Below are 19,106 nucleotides of genomic sequence, written 5' to 3'. Positions count from 1 at the left end.
CGATGTAAAAGTGACTCTTGCTAATGTTTATGCTCCCAACTGGGATGATGAGTCCTTTTTTAGACAGGTTTTCTCAAAGCTACCGGACTTGTCCACGCATAATTTAGGAGGGGACTTTAACTGTTGGCTGAATCCTTCCTTGGATCGTTCTTCCTCGACCTCGGCTCCTCTGTCCAAATCGACCAAAGTGATTCAAGCCTTTATGAGTGAGTTTAATGTTGTTGATCCTTGGCGTTCTTTTAATCCGGATAAAGGGGAATACTAATTTTTCTCACATATTCACCGTACCTATACACAAATTGACTTCTTTTTAGTGGATAGCAAGTTGTAGTCCTCCATTTCTGGCTGTAAATATGATTCGATTGTGGTGTCTGACCACGCCTCTATTTCTATGAACGTTTATTTTCAGAAGTTTGTTAAAACAAGACCACCATGGCGCCTAGATACACATTTGCTGTTGGATACAGACTTTATTAAATTTGTCTCTGAGTAATTAGAATTATTTTTTCAGGTTAACAAAACTCCAGAAATAACAGCCTCTGGGTTGTGGAAAACAATGAAAGCTTTTATCAGGGGGGAGATTATTTCCTATAAGACCCATCAGGGGAACTCTAGAAGAGAGAAGTTAGCCAAGCTATCCCAACGCATTACACTACTAGATTCTTTATATGCAGTCTCAAAACTGCCAGATACTTATAAGGAGCGAATTACTTTACAAGCTGAATATGATCTTGTCATGTCACAGTACACTACTGAACTTTGCTACATTCAAGATCTAAATTTTATGAACAGGGAGATAAAACTAGTAAACTCTTGGCCCACCGGCTACGTCAAATTTCTGCCCCTCCCTCCTGGCAGGTCTACATGCTAGTGTCATCCGGACCTCTGCATCTCATCAAGAAACCAGCAGCTCCACTGGTCTTTGACCTAAACTCACTCACACTCCTCCGCTCCTTTCACTGGTTACCAGTGGTATCAGGACAGAAAGTCTTCACATCTTCCACCGCAGACTAAAGACACATCCCTTCAAACAACAACTTGGATTAAAACGTTTTGTCTAAACAAATAAAAAAGTTTAGTTCGGTTGAGTTGCACTTACATGTAGCACTTTGTAATTTGACTTATTTTTAAAGCTAAGTAGTCACTTGATTCTTGTTCTGGGTTTTCTCCCTCATGGGTGATGCGATTATTGTGTGTCGGTTTGATAAAAGCTTCTGCTCAATGAGATGTAATGACGCCGTTTCGAGTGCAATATGAATGTCAGGGCTTCCGGATACTTGGATGAGACCACAGGAGCTGTATGGAGGCATTTTTCTGATGGGAGGAGACAAATTAACTTGTCACACACACCCACACAAAAACTGAGTTGCCATGACAGATACAATAATCAAAGGTCATCAGCTTCATGTTCAGACTTGTTTAACAGGTCGCCTTGTAGCCCCGCCCATTCTTTCCCAATAAAGGAATTCATTTTGCCGAAGGTCTCTTGAGTCCCATCACTCAGGTGAAAACGTGCTGGTGTGAAAGACAGTCAACGTTCTTCATCATGGCAGTGAACATTCCAGGAGTGATATTGATGGTGCTCTTCTACCTGTTGGTTCTTGGGACCGGCATCTGGGCTTCTTTCAAGTCCAAGAGGGAACAGAAGAAAACTGGAGCCAATGAGACAGAGATGACGTTACTGGGAAACCGGAGCATCAACTGGGTGGTGGGGATCTTCACCATGACAGGTGAGGACAGCTCAGCTGAAGACAACAGGATGGAAACTGTCTGTCGCAGGCATGGAGGCAAAAAGATCTGGCAATTTATAAAGGCATTAATTTTACAAGGAAACATCATGAATTGTTGTTTAATATGAATAATAAACAGCCAAATCAGATTTGACTAACAACAGTCTTCGTTGGGTGAAGTCCTACTGGTCCTATTGATCAATAATACTGAATTATGATCTAACCTTTAGTCTTTATCCAAATATCTGCTGTGTGTTGATCCATCCTACAGCTACATGGGTTGGAGGAGGCTTCATTGTTGGCATAGCTGAGATGGTTTACACTCCGTCAATGGGACTAACCTGGGCAGCCCTGATGATACCCGCATACAGTTTATCTTTTATTATATGTAAGTTGAAGTTGGCAATTTTACTACATCAATTTACCTTAAGTTTAATCAATATTTTTGTGATTTCTTGATACTATCATTAGTTTCTTTTTTTCCCAGAGGTGTAAAGTAACAAATTACATTTACTCACGTTACTGTAATTGAGTAGTTTTTTTGTGTACTTTGTCATTTTTTGAAATGGGTAATTTTACTTTTACTTAAGTAGATTTTGACTGAAGTATTGTACTTCGCTACATTGGAAATTACATCCGTTACTGAGTAAAAAAAAAACATAGTTCAAGGCGCAAGGCAATTCTCTCTGCAGTGGTAGACACTGTTGTGCGCGAGGCACACCTGCCTGTAGCGATCTTTTCCGTATTATTCAGGAAGTGCCTTTTCAAAATAAAAGAAACAATTTCAAAATAAATGTATCAAAACTTTGATTTGTTGTGCCCTTTGTTTGCAGGGTATGAATACATACACAGAGAAAATTAGCAATAATAAAACAAAATAAAAAAAACCATTTATTTTAGTAATTGATACATATGAAGTACAGTTTAAGGCAAGAGGTAGTGATGGATAAAGTTTTCTTTAAAAAACAAGTTAAGTCTTTTATTCTCACTTTCCACCTTAAAACTATGAAATGAACTGAACTATGAAGTTCAGAATTTAAATGGTGAACTATGAACGTGAACTATTCATGTTTACTTGTATGAACTGAACTTTGAACTAGTTCAGAAGAGGTGTAAACTTGAACAACACTGGTGGTAGATGCTGCATAGAGTGGATGATGGAGTCGATGTCACGAGAGCTAGAGAAGGATGATATTGCGGACGACCAACAAGCGGAAGCATCGAACTTTCCACCAGTTGAGAATAAAGCAGATGAAGAAAACCCGTGGCCACATCTCAGCAAGATGTTTGTAGACTAGTGCTCTAAAGGTGGACCAAAGTTTAACCAAAAGTTTAAATATACAGTGGGACAGTGGCATTTTAACTTTTTATTTTAGCTGTCATGTGGTTCATGTCTTGACATGCCCTCCCAAAAGTTCTTAAATGTTGTGTTGACATGTTAAGTGTTTAATGTCATTGTACTTATATTTGTAAAGATTCTCCTTTAATTAAAAATAACTGTTTTTGGATTTGATTTATGACCCCTTGTCCTTTTTTGCAATGTATAGGAGCGGCCCCCATCATGTTTTTGGAAGTAACTAAGTAACTTTTTACTTAAAGTACATTTTAAATTAACTATTTTTTACTTTTACTTGAGTCGATTTTTAGATGGGTACATTTACTTGTACTTAAGTGAAATTTCATCAAAGTAGAGGTAGTTTTACTTGAGTACAATATTAAAGTACTTTTTACACCTCTGGTTTTTCCCCTCTTTAAATCAAGGTGCCCTGGTGTTTGCTAAACCACTAAGAGAAATGCAGTGTGTCACAATGATGGACCCTTTCCACATCAAGTATGGACAAGTTCTGACAGCTGGACTGAGCCTATTCTCAATTTTTATTGATATACTAGAGTTAGCATTAACAATGATTTGTTTAGGTAAGTAAGAATAAACAGAAGCACTTTACCCTCTCCTCATGTGTGTGTGTGTTTAAATGTCTGTTTAAAATAAATATATTTGAAGGAATATGAGTCAGTGATACTTGTACAGTCTGTATATAAGTAGAATTCCACTGATACAAGTTGTTTAACAGGAGGTACCAGTGTGGTCCTGGAATTGCCCTACACTCTGTGTATCTGGATCTCTGCTGCAGTTGTCATCATCTACACACTGCTTGGAGGTCTCTACTCTGTGGCCTACACTGATATTATTCAGCTTGTTCTTATATTCATTAGCTTGGTGAGTTGCTGTTCTTTAAGGTATTATAAAGTGCTGGAGTCTTTGTCCATTACTCACATTTGTATTTGTCTCTGCAGTGGCTGTGTGTTCCCTTTGTCTTGATGAATCCTAACTGCTTGGACATCAGCAAGACACTGATGAACAACAGCTTACACGCTCCCTGGATTGGTGCACCAGGACTGGAGAAGACCGGGATCATGATGGATGAATTCTTGATGTTTGTAAGATGGAGCAAAACTGTGGCTGATGTCAACTGTACTTCACTAGTGTTGAGATAAATCCTCAAGATAAGACTAATGACTCATATTTTAATTCTGTTTCATTTTCAAGGCATTTGGAAGTCTGGGATATCAGTTTTTACACCAGAGGACATTGGCGGCTTCTTCATTAGCCACAGCTAAGCTCTCTTGCTTAGTCGCTGCTTTCGTCATACTTGTGTTTGGAACACCTCCAATACTGCTTGGGGCAGCTGCTGCATCTACAGGTACTGACAACTACTGCATATTAATGTAAACTGTGAAATCTAACATCCCCTTATCTGCTGTATTTAATGTTACCGAAAGAACAAAACATGTTAAATCAATGGTTAAATAACAGGAAACCAAGGAGCAACATCTTTGCATAACTTGGTGAGCAGGTTCAGAGCAAGGTGACCTTTTGTTGATTTGTGTAGTAAACAGTGGGTTTTGAAACCAAGGTTGATCCATTACCATATAAAACAAGGTGCTGAATCACACTCCTTAGTGCAGCAGAGTCTACTGTAAGAAAATAATTATTGTATTGCCAAACATAAAAAGACCCCTGTTTTGCAATTGATACATTAAATGTGACACAATTAAATGGTGTGCTTTTCGGCATTCAATAAATTTGTTTTTCAGTAATAATATTGAATACTCATATTAAAAACATTAAAGGGGACATATTATGAAAATTCCATTTTTGTAGTGCTTCTACACGTTAATTTGGGTAAACTCCCGCTATTTTTTGTGGTTCCTCTATGTCAGAAACTATAGTCTAGATGGCGTCGAATGGGAATGCACCAAACTAATACGTAATAGATAAAAATGCCCATGTAGTATGCCCCCCACCACCACTCGAACCACCACTCGACCCACACACTTTTTCAGTCCATCGGTGTACGGCCGGCAGCCATTAAATTCTTGCATGCCTTGGAAGCAGCTGGATGAGCAAGCTAGCAACATGAGTCGATTTCCACACCCAAGATGCTCAGTGCTCGGCTGCACAAATCAGCACAAATGTCTTCATGTGACTCCAGCTTCAGAAGACACAAGATTGAGATGGATCGAGTTCATATATGATGGCAACGTTCCTGCAAGAGTTGGCAAACATCTGTTTGTGTGCTCTAACCACTTTCTATCGGACTGTTTTACCAACCTGGGCCAATATAACGCTGGATTCGCGGAAAGGTTAGCATTGAAAACTGGGTCGGTGCCATCTTTCCGTCGCAATACTTAAGACGAGGGAAATGTAAGTATTTTTTAAAAATATTTCTGGTATTTGCTTCTTTTAGACATTTTGTGCGGAGGCTAGTGACGTTAGCATGTTGTGGCTTGTTTGTGAGGGGTGTGGGGGGCTAGTATGTAGTGGTTGGGGACAGGGATGAGACTTTACAGGAGTTTTCATGTTCGACTATTACATTATTGAACACAGGGGTGGACTGGCCATCTGGCATACCGGGCATCGTCCCGGTGGGCCGTTGACCCAATGTGGGCCGGTCTGGTCGCTATGTTGCTGTTTTTTTTTTTTTTTCTCTTCTTCCTCTCTAAATTCCCTCCAATTGGGCCAGCCAATTGGCTACAGAGGGCTAGCAGTGTGTTGCCAGCATCGACACTTATTATTGGTCTATTGTTTGTCATTGTCAATCAATCATGGGCTGACAGGCTCAGAGAGCCCTGACAGTGCTGTCAATCACAACACAAACCAGGGTGGGGCGGGACCTCATGGCATTGGCGGGGGGAGTCGCGGGACGGGCTGCTGCTGAGACAGAAACTTAAAATGGTTAATAAGAGTAAAAAACGCATCGGGAAAAAAAGCTGAAGTCTCTGGAGGTGGAGGCTGCTAAATGTGCCAAACTGACGGACCTATGTGGTGCCGGGTTCACCAGCCCAGCAGCAGCAGGTGCGCCGGGAGACGAGCGAGGAAGACTCGACAATGATGAGCGAGTGGAGGCAGACATGTGAGCGCGCATTTTCAATTTTCAATACATTCTCCAAACTGGCTCGTTACTTGAGCAGCGGAGGTTGGCGTTGCACGCCTCTACCCACGGCGCACCTCTCTCTCTCTCTCTCTCTCTCTCTCTCACTGGCTGCCCCCTCCCTCCTGAGATGTGCAGGTCCCGGTGGCGTGTTTGCCGTCGGGGGGGGTTGGTCTATCCCTCCGCAGGTTCACCTTCAGATATCTTGTTACGACTTTTACTTCCTCTAGAATAGGATAAGAGATAGTGTCTTATTTTGTGTGCCTAGATCTGGTTTCCCTTTGCTGAGTTATCATAAGGGGCATTGTGTATCACTCTTGCTACTGATGAGAGGTCCATGTTTAGTGATATTTACAGAATGTTTTAGTGGTTATACTGTGGTTTATTAATGTTCTTGGGCAGACACAAGAGGCACTTGTTTATAGTTAATTTTTTGTTGTCTCTAGATGCACTGGTCCATTACTATTTGAACCTCAGCATCTAGGGTTCAAAATTGGTAAAATTATACATTATATGCATATTGTTGTTGTAATTTTTTTTTTGTCAGTTGAGATAAATCTTGAGGAGAAACATTTTGGGTTGTTTTGTGTCTGTATAGGCCTACTATAAAAAGCACTTTGCATTTTTAATTTTAGTACTTGTACTTTTACTTTTGATACTTAAGTACATTTCAACACCAGATACTTTTGATACTTAAGTACTTTTAATATGAGCTACTTTAAGACTTTTACTCAAGTCATTTTCTGACGGGTGACTTTTACTTTTACCGAAGTCACTTTCAGGTAAGATATCTGTACTTTTACTCAAGTATGGCTTTCAAGTACTTTGTACACCACTGCTCAGAAGCACCCTCTCACCTGACAAATTGGAGGCATTTATGTTGATGGCCACAGAGAAAGACATTCTCATGGCCTTGGACTCTGACTTGGTGATAGACAGACTTGCAGAGAAGAGTGAGCTGCTTAAAAAGCTGCTCCACTGATAAGGTGAGAAATATTTAATATTATCACACATTGTCATTGTTAATCATTTATAATCATTATGGATGTAGTAATTCATAATTTGTCATTTTAATAATTCTTTTCAGAAGTTTATTGTGCTTATGTGTTGATCCTTAATGGTGTGATCAGGTACACTAAATGATCAATTATTCTCCATTACAGGTTGTTGTGATATATTTGAGGAGTCGTTCTCCCTCTGTTTTATATGTGGACATTTGGGACCACTGTTAGAATTTGGTAAGTTTATCATGTATTTTTGAATCTATAAATTCATACTTCATAATTATAATAATTTTCAAAAGGTTTTAAAAGAAACACACATCCAAAAAGTTCTCAAATCTAGGTGCAGGACAGAGGAAAACATTTTCTTTATTTTTCAGACATTATAATGTATCCATGTCCTTCTCAGGTTGACCACTTGACCTGTGAGAGCCTGAGGAGTTGTTCCCCTTCTGTCCATGTTCTAGGACTTGCTCTCTGTCTGCCTCCACTCTCTGCCTTCACTGTACCAAAGTTTGTCTGTTGAGTCTCCTCTAGTCTGGTGAGTTAATCATTTTTGATGTTTTATGAAATCATACTTAATTTGTGATGATTAGAGACATTATAATGTATCCATGTCCTTCTCAGGTTGACCACTTGACATGTGAGAGGCTGAGGAGTTGTTTTCCAGACACAGGTAGAGCTGGCAGGGGCGTCACCCTGGGCCTGCCCTTTTGGGCTGGGCTTCAGCTGCAGATCTAAAGGCTGCTTCCAGGGGCATGGGGCCCTCAGCCTTTGTTTTTCTTTGCTTCTGCACCTTACAACATACATCACACCTTATTTTCACACATCCAAACACTGTTAACACCACTGACGCGTAACATATTTTACACATCCCACTACGTAGTTAGAGCTATCTTGATTTGGAGTTAAATAAATTTACTTTTGGCTTGAGAGGTTTGTGTGTGGCCTCCCTTCTTGTTGCCATCTTTGAGCTAGGTGGTAACAGTAGTATGCATGAGAGAAGACGCCGCGAGATTTGTGGACTTCTATGTGGTGTCCGCTGATAATGTAGTGGGCTGGTCTGGACAGACAATGCCAGGGCTGAATTTTTGTCCCAGTCCACCCCTGATTGAACAGTTAATCGAGGACGGCTGGCGAGTCTTAGCCAGAAGACAGCGTCGGAGTGAACGGTGTTCGCACGGCAGGTTCGAGTGTGTTGTGCTGTCCACGCTATTTCCCGCCGCTCCCCTCGTGTATCTGTACTGTGCCGCTAACTTTCTCCACGGCGTCACTGGGCTTGAGGTTCGCTGTGTATCTGTACTGAGCCGCTAACTTCAGAAAGTCATCCTAGGTGGTGACTTGAGGGCTGACTCACCAGGTACGTAATACTGACTGTTACTTATTTATGAAAATGTCATTGTTTTGACAAAGGGTTACTAAGAAAACAACAAATCATACAATGCCATGTGAAAAGACATATAAAGTAAAATAATAACTAATTACATTTATTTTTGAAGGACATTGTGCCAAGTTTGGCAGTTACACGGTGATGGACCTAAGGACTAACACTATTATTGATCTGCAGCTGGTTCAGATGAGTTACATAAACTCCAATGTGTAAACTAAACAAAGTTATTGAAAATGTGTCATATTTACATGGCAAATTTCAGATGGAAAAGCAGTATGTCTTCGTTCAAGAGTATGCAGGGAACTCATTACAACATAGCAATATTGCTTCAACAAGATGTTGTTGAAAAAGTACAACACAACTCTAGCTTACAGATCCTATAACTACTTACAGGGCTGGAGAGTACATCTAAACAATGACATAAAAGATTATCCACAGGAGTCTGTCTGTAGGGTCAGACGTGAGTCGTTAGATGTGTAGTCAGCCTCAGATAGAGGCAGAGTCATTGGCTGAGAACTGTACTGGAGTACAGTCGTTTACCTTCTCTCACCTACTTGCTAAACCAGTTTTTCAACTCTATAAACCTGACTCTGACCCCGATCCTGAACGCCTCTAACTTCTCCAACCTTAACTTTTTGAGTTCGGCTGTGAACCAGGGTTTGTCATTATTGTAACTCACCCTGGTGCGTTATGGAACATAGCTGTCCTCACAGAAGCTGATATAGGAAGTCACAGCCTCTGTGTACTCATCCAGACTATTAGTAGCAGTCCTGAACACCTCCCACACATCTGTACAGTCCAAATTCACTGACATTGTTCGATATGTGAACAAAGTCCAGAAATAAAGCTGTTCAACCTTTTCTTTATAATCAGAGCAATGAAGTCGGAGGGAACTACCACATGGAGAAAGAGGGTCTGAAAAGGAGCCTTGCTCTCTTGGAGGCCCGAGGTGTGACTCTAGATAGCATTGTCGCAGACCGCCACCCTCAAATCCAGAAATTCCTTAGGGAGGCCAACATCACACAATACTACGATGTTTGGCACATGGAAAAAGGTATTATTTCCTGTTTTGTACCAGGTGGCTCATCAGGCTAAGAAAATCCCTGTTCAGTGAAAACTCTATGTTGGTTAATCTAGGTATGCTTTCTCCACACACCACTTTTGTTCATTATCAAAGTCGTGGAGCACATCAATAATTAGCACAAACTAGTGATTTACTTATTCTAAAACCAGAGCAGAAAGTTCACATAATTGGCAATTTTGTAATTAATTCACTCACTCACACAATACATTGAAGGCATGCCCTGTTTGGAACATTACTTAGACCTTATGTGGGGATTAATTTTGTTTTTAATATATAATATATATATATTTTAATACTTAATTTCTGAGTTGTATAATGTGTTCTGTTTATTTATTTTGTCTGTTTTGTGTTATGGTTTGTTTATTTATTTTTCATCTGTATTGTGTACCCTCAATCAGGGCATTGCTGCAAAAGAGCCATGTGCTCAGTCAATTCTCCCTGAATAAATAAGGATGATGATGATAATGTGTCTGTGCATGACTAAAATTTAATTTTTATTTTTAGGACTGTCCAAGAAACTGGTGAAGATTTCCCAGGACAAAAGATTGTGTGAAACTGAAGTGGCTTCGCAGCATAAAAAAAACACATCTACTGGACAGCCACTATGTCAACATCAGGGCCAGAGAGAGTGGCAAAGTGGACCTCCATCCTCAACCATGTCCAAGACATCCACTCCCATGAAGACTCTGTTTTCCCCAAGTGTTTGCATCCGCAGCACACTTCTAGGGACAAGAGCAAATGGTTGACAGCAGGTATTGTGATGGCCCAGCCTGTCAGCCGTGCCACACATGGCTGAGGACAGCCAGGCAGAGGCAATCCAGAGGCGTGGTGTTGGAGGGGCGGGACTACCCCAGGGGATCCTCCTGGAGAGCTCCTCCCCTCCCGGGTGTCTCTGATTGTCTCTCACAGGTGGACTGAATCATGAGGCAATCAGGAGCCCTTTTAAAAACCAGAGGAAATGGGGACAGACTCTCTTGAGCCACTGAGGGAGTAGGAACCAGACGTTTTTACAAGGAGTCTCAGGGTAAGAGGCCAACGGCCTGCCTTTTGTCACATGAAGAGGATTAACTGCTGTCTTTCTCTCTCGTCACCCCAGGAAGAGCCCGCTGGAGCCCCAGACCCCAACTGCCAGACCGGCAAAGCTATTTGAATCATCTTTATGCGCCCTCCTCCCTTTTCCCCCTCAGTTCTAAATAAACTCCTAATTTCTATCTACCATACACCCCTGCGTCTGACTGCTCTGTTTCCAGTTTGTATACCCACTGTTCTCCTCTTGCAAGGCCGGGCTCCCACATATGGTGGAGAATGTGGGCATTCTGAGTCTTCGCTATCAGTGGGTATACAGAGTTGGAATAGAGCACGTCTGATCGGAAGAGAAGGTCAAACATGGAAGAGATCCTGAGAGCCATCCTGGACTCCCAAGCCACTCTGCAGACAGCTGTGGTAGAGCTGTGTAGAGCAACGGGGAAAGCGGAAGAGCGGAAACCAAGAGAGGTGCTGACTAAACTGACGCAAGATGATGACGTCGAGACCTATATTACGCTGTTTGAAAGGACTGCAACGAGAGAGAAATGGCCAAAAGCAGAATGGGCGAACATCCTTATGCCTTTCCTGACCGGCGAAGCTCAGAAAGCCTGTCGAGATCTTTCAGCTGCAGAGGCCGTGAGCTATGATAAGGTAAAGACTGCTATCCTAGCTCAATATGGACTTAGCCTCCCCGCCAAAGCTCAGCGAGTGCATGACTGGAGCTACGACCCTGCTCTCCCCGTCCGGGCACAGGTGATGGGGCTAGTCCGTCACACCAGGAGCTGGCTGGAAGAAGCAGAAGGACCGCCCATAGTGGACAGAGTGGTGATCGACTGGTGTACAAGAGGCTTGCCAAATGATGTCAAGAGGTATGTCGCCCAGCAGGGGCCTCCCAATGTGAACACATTAATAGCCTTATTAGAAAATCACCGAGTGATGGCTAATCTGATGCGGTCAGAAAACAAGCCGAACAATTATAAAGCCAAGACAGAGAGAGAGATGGTAGGCAAAGCTGTCAGTTCCCCACCAGCCCGAACGCCCCCTGGCTGGACCGGACCGGCTGCAAGACGAACCCAGTGGCCTCCTCCAATCCCACGATGTTTTTCCTGTGGCAGAGAGGGGCACCTAGCCAAAGAGTGTCCGGATCGGGATGAGCCGATGCCGACAGCCGGGTCTACCGATAACAAGGGTCTCTACTGCCACCACCTCACTACCTGTTGGGCCCATGAGGGAGCACCAGCCCCAAAGTTTCCAGTGAAGATTGCGGGGAGAGACACAGAGGCCCTCTTGGACTCCGGAAGTATGGTTTCTCTCGTTCGACCACAATTCGCCAGTGCCCCCTGGGGTGAAGAGATGGCCGTGTCCTGCATCCATGGGGATACCCGGAAGTATCCAACCTCCAAAATCCAAGTGATTACTCCTCGAGGACGATTCACTCTGCAGGTTGGGGTAGTCGAGCAACTGCCGGTGCCTGTGCTTTTCGGCCGGGACAGCCCCCTCTTCTCCCGCTACTGGCCCGCGGAGGCAATGGACCCAAAACGGCAACCCAGAAGACGACCGGACAAGAAGAGACAGTCTTCCGTCGCTTGTCCCGCCTGGGCAGCAGTATCCCCCGATGGCAGCCCAGCAGAAACTACTAATGACGACAGGGAGGAAGCCGTCCACACCCAGACCACAGCAACAGACCCCGAACAGGCAGCTGAGATTGAGCCCCTGGAGGACATACAATCAGACGAGGTGTTCTCTCAATTTCCAGAAGTTGAAATGGAGGGAGGACTCAGACCAGGACAATTCGGCTCGGCCCAGCTGCAGGATCCCAACCTGACCCAAGCCTGGAGAGACGTCCAAGTAATAGAGGGTCAAAAGCAGGCTGGGGTGAGTCAAGTGTCGTTTCCACATTTCATGGTCAAGAATAAGCTGTTATACAGAGTAACTAAGAAGAACTGTGATATCTGTGAACAGTTGCTTATCCCCAAAGACTATGCTTCAAAAGTGTTGTACCTAGCCCACTCCCACGTACTAGGGGCACATTTAGGGAGGGAGAAGACGTATGAACGTGTTCTCAGCCGTTTCTACTGGCCGGGACTCAAAAGGGCCGTAGAGGAGTACTGCCGACATTGTGCTGAGTGTCAAATCAACTCCCCAAAGATAGCGTACCGAAGTCCTCTGATACCCCTTCCCATTATTGAAACACCCTTTAGCAGGATTGGCATGGACATAGTGGGGCCCTTACCGAAGTCTAGCCGTGGCCACCGCTACATCCTAGTTATACTGGATTACGCAACCCGTTACCCGGAGGCAATTCCTCTGCGGTCTGCGACTGGGAAGGTGGTTGCCAGGGAGATGTTTCTGCTTTTCAGTAGAGTGGGCCTGCCGGATGGAATCCTGACAGACCAAGGGTCCTGCTTTATGTCCAAAGTGATGAAATGCCTGTGCCGAAGTCTAAAGGTGAGACAAATAAGGACCTCCGTCTATCACCCTCAGACAGATGGACTTGTAGAGAGGTTCAACAAAACCCTAAAACACATGCTGCGCAAGGTAATCGACGTTGATGGTAAGAACTGGGACCAACTGCTGCCATATATCCTGTTCTCTATACGGGAAGTACCCCAGGGTTCCACTGGATTTTCACCGTTTGAGCTTCTGTACGGTCGGAGACCCCGGGGCTTGCTGGATCTGGCCAAGGAAGCCTGGGAGCAGCAGCCGTCCACCCAGCGCAGTATCGTGGAGCACGTGGAACAAATGCACCACCGAATGACCCAAGTCTGGCCATTAGTCCGGGAGCACATGCAGCAAGCCCAAGCGCAACAGGCAAAGGTATACAACCGGGGAGCCCAGGTGAGAGAGTTCAAACCAGGAGAGAAGGTAATGGTTTTACTTCCAACAAATGATTGCAAATTTTTAGCCAAATGGCACGGGCCTTATGAAATACTGGAACGGGTGGGGCCTGTGAATTATCGTGTACGGCAGACAGGCCGTAGGAAAGCCAAACAACTTTACCATGTAAATTTGCTGAAGCCATGGCATGAGCCTCTCCCTGTCCCCTCTAATGTCCTGCTAGCTAACCTGCCTCCCCAGGTCCTCCCGCCAGTGAACATGAGTGACCAGCTGTCATCCAGGCAAGGACAAGATCTCCGAGAACTGCTCGATAGAAACAGAGATGTCTTCTCCGAGGCCCCGGGTCGAACAACAGCCATCGCCCATGACATCAGAACAGAGCCGGGAAAGATAGTAAGGCTACGACCATACCGAATCCCAGAGGCCAGACGGGAGGCCATCAGAAAGGAGGTGAGGAAAATGCTTGACCTTGGGGTGGTGGAGGAGTCACACAGTGCCTGGTCCAGTCCGATAGTCCTTGTTGGGAAGCCGGATGGCAGCATTAGGTTCTGCAATGACTATAGAAAGTTAAATGAGATTTCTCTGTTTGACACCTACCCTATGCCCCGGGTAGATGAGCTGGTCGAGAGGTTAGGACCTGCCCGGTTCATCTCCACGCTAGATTTAACCAAAGGATATTGGCAGGTTCCACTCACCCCACAAGCAAGGGAGAAGACAGCTTTCTCAACGCCAGACGGCGCCTTCCACTATCGAGTCCTCCCGTTTGGTCTTCATGGAGCCCCGGCAACGTTCCAGAGGCTCATGGATAAAGTGCTCCGGCCACACCAGGCCTACGCTGCGGCGTATCTGGACGACATTGTTATCCACAGCACGTCATGGGAGAACCATCTGCAGCACCTAGCAGCTGTTCTCCAGGCCTTACGAGAGGCGGGACTGACAGCCAACCCTGGAAAGTGCTCCCTCGCCCTGGAGGAGGCGAATTACCTTGGGTACACTGTCGGACGAGGAAATGTGAAACCCCAGGTAAAGAAGGTGGATGCCATAGCAACCTGGCCCCAACCCCAGACAAAACGTCAGGTGAGAACTTTTCTAGGGTTATTGGGGTATTACAGACAATTCATTCCTAACTTTGCCTCTTTAGCGGCCCCCTTACATGAGCTGACAAACAAAAGTGCATCCAACCGGGTGAAGTGGACGGAACAGACACAGCTGGCCTTCCATACCTTGAAGAAAGCCCTCTGCAGCGAAACCATGCTACACACCCCCGACTTCGGCAAAAGGTTTGTACTTCAAACAGACGCGTCAGAGGTAGGCCTTGGGGCAGTCCTGTCCCAAGTACATGATGGAAGTGAATACCCCATAACCTTTGTAAGCCGCAAACTGCTTCCCCATGAGAAGAATTATGCAACAATAGAAATGGAATGTCTAGCTGTTAAATGGGCCATAGAAAAACTAAGATATCACCTACTGGGTCGAGAGTTTACATTAGTCACTGACCACGCCCCACTGAAGTGGATGGCATTCAACAAAGATAGGAATGCCAGAATAACCCGTTGGTTTCTACAGCTACAGGACTTTAAGTTTACAGTGGAACACAGAGCCGGAAAGCTGCATGGAAACGCTGATGCCATGTCGAGAAGGGACGACTGCCTGTGGTCGGCCGCTCCCCACCGTGGATCGGAGCTGAGGGGGGGGGTATGTGATGGCCCAGCCTGTCAGCCGTGCCACACATGGCTGAGGACAGCCAGGCAGAGGCAATCCAGAGGCGTGGTGTTGGAGGGGCGGGACTACCCCAGGGGATCCTCCTGGAGAGCTCCTCCCCTCCCGGGTGTCTCTGATTGTCTCTCACAGGTGGACTGAATCATGAGGCAATCAGGAGCCCTTTTAAAAACCAGAGGAAATGGGGACAGACTCTCTTGAGCCACTGAGGGAGTAGGAACCAGACGTTTTCACAAGGAGTCTCAGGGTAAGAGGCCAACGGCCTGCCTTTTGTCACATGAAGAGGATTAACTGCTGTCTTTCTCTCTCGTCACCCCAGGAAGAGCCCGCTGGAGCCCCAGACCCCAACTGCCAGACCGGCAAAGCTATTTGAATCATCTTTATGCGCCCTCCTCCCTTTTCCCCCTCAGTTCTAAATAAACTCCTAATTTCTATTTACCATACACCCCTGCGTCTGACTGCTCTGTTTCCAGTTTGTATACCCACTGTTCTCCTCTTGCAAGGCCAGGCTCCCACAGTATGTTCACCAAATTTCCATTGCAAATGTAAGGCTTGTGTTTATATAAAACAAACCACATAACAAATGCCATAATCGATTTGAATTTATACCGACTGTTTTTCCCCGTTTTTTTTCAGGGACACCAGCCTTCTGCAGATTGGAGAAGGTGTTGACCAACAAGAGGGTTCTGAAAGATATGGGGAAGCTGAGCCCTCACTACCAGACCTCGTCGTTGGAGTCTTTCCATAGCGTCATTCTGCGTTTTGCACCCTAAAATGTCGTCTTTCCTTTTCTTGGAATGTTATGCAGGTAACGGTACGATTATTTTTTCAAAGAAATGTATACCTATTATTTATTATACAAACTATTATACACGCATACACAGATGCTCTTATAAATATTATTTTCTCCCCAAAGACTCTATCTGGCAGCCCTGCATTACAATGAAAATGCTGGCCGTCCCCAAGCAACAAGTTCAACTAGTGAGCAGCTTTTTAGAGTGAGCTTCCCAAAATATAAGAAGGGCGAGTCCACAGCAAAGCAGGTGAAAGCAGATGCAACCTTCCGTGAGTCTCACAGGCTTTATTTAAAATTCCACAAAGTCAAACAATGTACAAACAGTATGTGAAACATAAATAACATATCAATTAACTGCTGTCTTTAAATGGTCTTCACGATAAATAGAATAATATAATTACAAAATAATTAAAAGTAAAAAAAGTTTTTTCCGATTTGTATTACAGATTACGTGGATAACCTGTTGGACCTCATCTTTGACAAGGTTTTTCAGGAACCGGCCCCATATGTGAATGAGGTGCTGAAGATCTCAATACCCGAGGATCTCTCTGCTCAGTATGAGAAACCTGACAAGCAGGAAGTTATAGCCAGCTATGTGTCGAGGTTCAATCAAGGGCAGGTCTGAACCCCGTATACCTTCCCTGAGCATCAGGGAACACTCTGCGTATCTGGAGAACCACGCAGGAGGGCAGGACCACTCTGATTCTCCGGCCCAGATAGCCCCAACACCAGCTCACAAAGCTTCTGTATGCCAAATACTTGTAATGGCTGAGCAAAGTTTACATTGTATTTACAGAATAAAAGGTGACACACAAATATAAAGTGTTCCTTTGTTTACAGTATGGCTACTGATGGCACAAAGTGTATTTTTGTAATCAATCTTTTTAATATACTTGGTATTTTTTGTATTTATTACCTATGTACCAGCCAGTACATTTAATAACTATGTTTGAAAAGCTCTGTGGCATTCTGTCTAGCAATCGTTCTGACAATAAAAGTGTATAGAAACAGTTGTGTGCTTTTAGTGTTTTATATGTTACATGTCAACAATTGACACGTGTAAGATGAGCAGTTAGCAAAGTAATACAGAGGGAAGAGTAATTTATTGTATTTTACCTTAGTCATATTTGTATTGCAGAAATGACTGATATCTAATGCATAAAAAAACCAACTTACTGCTCTATTCCTCTTAGACGTAATTGCCCATAATCTGCCCTATAGATGTTGAATGCATTCTGTAGTGAGTGAACACATTCAAACACAGACTAATTAATGGAGGTAAAAAACTTTATGTCCTACACCTCCATGAGAGGGGGGAGGGGTGAGAAGGGGGAGGAGTGAAAGGGCTGGCGTAAGGTGGGGGCGGGACGAGAGGGGGGCGGGGCCCTCAAAACAGCTCAATCTGAGGAGGGCTGTTTTAGACAGGGTAAAAAGGGTGCTGTTTTAAATGATCCTTGTGGTATTTTGACCAAAATATGTTACAGACATTTCATTAAGACCCCAAGGAACCATATCAACTGTGGTTAAATGGGCATAATATGTCTCCTTTAATATTAAATAACTTGAATTGATTAAAGTTACACGGGGCACCACCCTTCAAAGGAAGGGAAAATATGTATTGATTAAGTCTCATGGAAATACCAACTATTAATTTGGAACTCTGATTAACAATTAAATCAAAAAATATAACCAAAATTACCATATAGATAATTAGTTAAGTTGAAGGATATAGAGTTTTTGACATTGAAGAGGTTGGCAAAATTCACACTTATGCAACATTAATGTAAACAACACTTGTTAAGGAAAACATTGTTAATGAAAATAATAAAGTATAAAAACACAAATCACTAAAGGTGTACTTACTATATAAATATATATATATATATATATATATATATATATATGTGTTTGTGTGTGTGTGCCAGGTTAGAGAGAGTAGCTTGTTGCATGTAAAGAAAGACTGTCTGAATTTTGTTTGGTCTGCTCCTCAGATTGGAACCTGACGTCTTATGGTTCTCCATCTCCATATGAACGTGGGGAAGCAGCTCAAGTCCTGCCCATCACATTACAGCACCTCACCCCGTCCTTCATCTCCATAATCGGAACTGGATGTGTTGCTGCTGCTGTGATGTCCTCTGCTGATTCTGTATTGATTTCTGCTGCTTCTGTCTTCACCGTCAACATATACAAGAACATCCTGAGGCCACAGGTGAGAACATTGAATTATAAGGTAATAGTTAGTATCTCAAACCTCTTCACCTCCTCCTCTCTACTTTTTCTCCAGGCATCAGACAGAGAGATTCAGTGGGTGATCCGAGGTGCTGTGATGGTCGTGGGTTTGGTTGGTACAGCACTAACCAGCCAGGAAAATAGTGTCTTAGTCTTCTGGATTCTTAGTGCTGAAGTGGCCTACATCATAATCTTCCCTCAACTGGTCTGCGTCCTCTTCGTCAATATCTTCAATGGCTACGGAGCTGTTATGGGCTTTGTGGTGGGATTGGTGCTCAGAGTTCTCAGTGGACTTCCATCACTCGGGCTGTCAGTTGTCCTCCACTTCCCAGGATGTGTTCTTGAGGATGGAGTTTATGTCCAGTACGCTCCAGTTAAGACCATCTCCATGCTGTCGGCCATTGCTGCCATTGTGTTGTTCTCCTATCTGACGTCTGTGCTCTTCAACAAAGGCCTGTTACCTGAGAAGTGTGACGTGTTCAAGGTGAAGGTCCAGCAAGCAGCACGAGAGCTGACACTGGTACATGGGACCAAAGAAGACAATGAGAAAGGGACCCTGAATAACACATGTCCTCAGACTGAGGCCTCAGAGCCAATGATTAGCTCAGAGTGTTAGAGTCCCTGAATAGCTGTTGTTTGAATTCTAACACAGACCATGAGGTTCTATCACATCCTTAATCCCTATGGAGACTTCTGCATCCAAACACAGGGGTATTAAGACAAGTGAACATAAATGGCACTAGTTCAGTGAGCACATTTGTCTACAGTTCAACAAGATTGATTTTCATTCATTAAAATAAGTTCATATTGCAGCTTTGGTCCTTTATTGGGTTCTTTGTTTAAACTGGGACAAATGACAG

At 43.9% G+C, this 19,106-nt stretch overlaps 1 protein-coding gene across 1 annotated transcript; it reads left to right on the top strand.

Annotated features, from left to right (window-relative positions):
• Positions 1 to 1,546: 1,546 nt before the first annotated feature.
• LOC133014573 (high-affinity choline transporter 1-like) lies at positions 1,547 to 18,862 on the top strand. Its single transcript, XM_061081837.1, has 8 exons — positions 1,547 to 1,730; positions 2,002 to 2,118; positions 3,492 to 3,647; positions 3,803 to 3,948; positions 4,026 to 4,169; positions 4,279 to 4,432; positions 18,009 to 18,226; positions 18,302 to 18,862. Exons 1-8 carry the CDS (start codon positions 1,547 to 1,549, stop codon positions 18,860 to 18,862), a joined length of 1,680 nt encoding a protein of 559 aa, XP_060937820.1.
• The last annotated feature ends 244 nt before the right edge of the window (positions 18,863 to 19,106 follow it).

Source organism: Limanda limanda, chromosome 11, assembly GCF_963576545.1.
Source record: "Limanda limanda chromosome 11, fLimLim1.1, whole genome shotgun sequence".
NCBI classification, from domain to species: domain Eukaryota; kingdom Metazoa; phylum Chordata; class Actinopteri; order Pleuronectiformes; family Pleuronectidae; genus Limanda; species Limanda limanda.
The sequence above is the reverse complement of the archived record's forward strand: the minus strand, read 5'-3'. Positions and strand labels throughout refer to the sequence as shown.

Bases quoted from the DNA above. Each gene is read 5' to 3' on its own strand.
- LOC133014573 (XM_061081837.1), top strand. From the start codon at position 1,547: ATGGCAGTGAACATTCCAGGAGTGATATTGATGGTGCTCTTCTACCTG. The intron at 3,648-3,802 runs GTAAGTAAGAAT...GTTGTTTAACAG, and splicing joins ATTAACAATGATTTGTTTAG to GAGGTACCAGTGTGGTCCTG. The intron at 3,949-4,025 runs GTGAGTTGCTGT...TTGTCTCTGCAG, and splicing joins TTCTTATATTCATTAGCTTG to TGGCTGTGTGTTCCCTTTGT.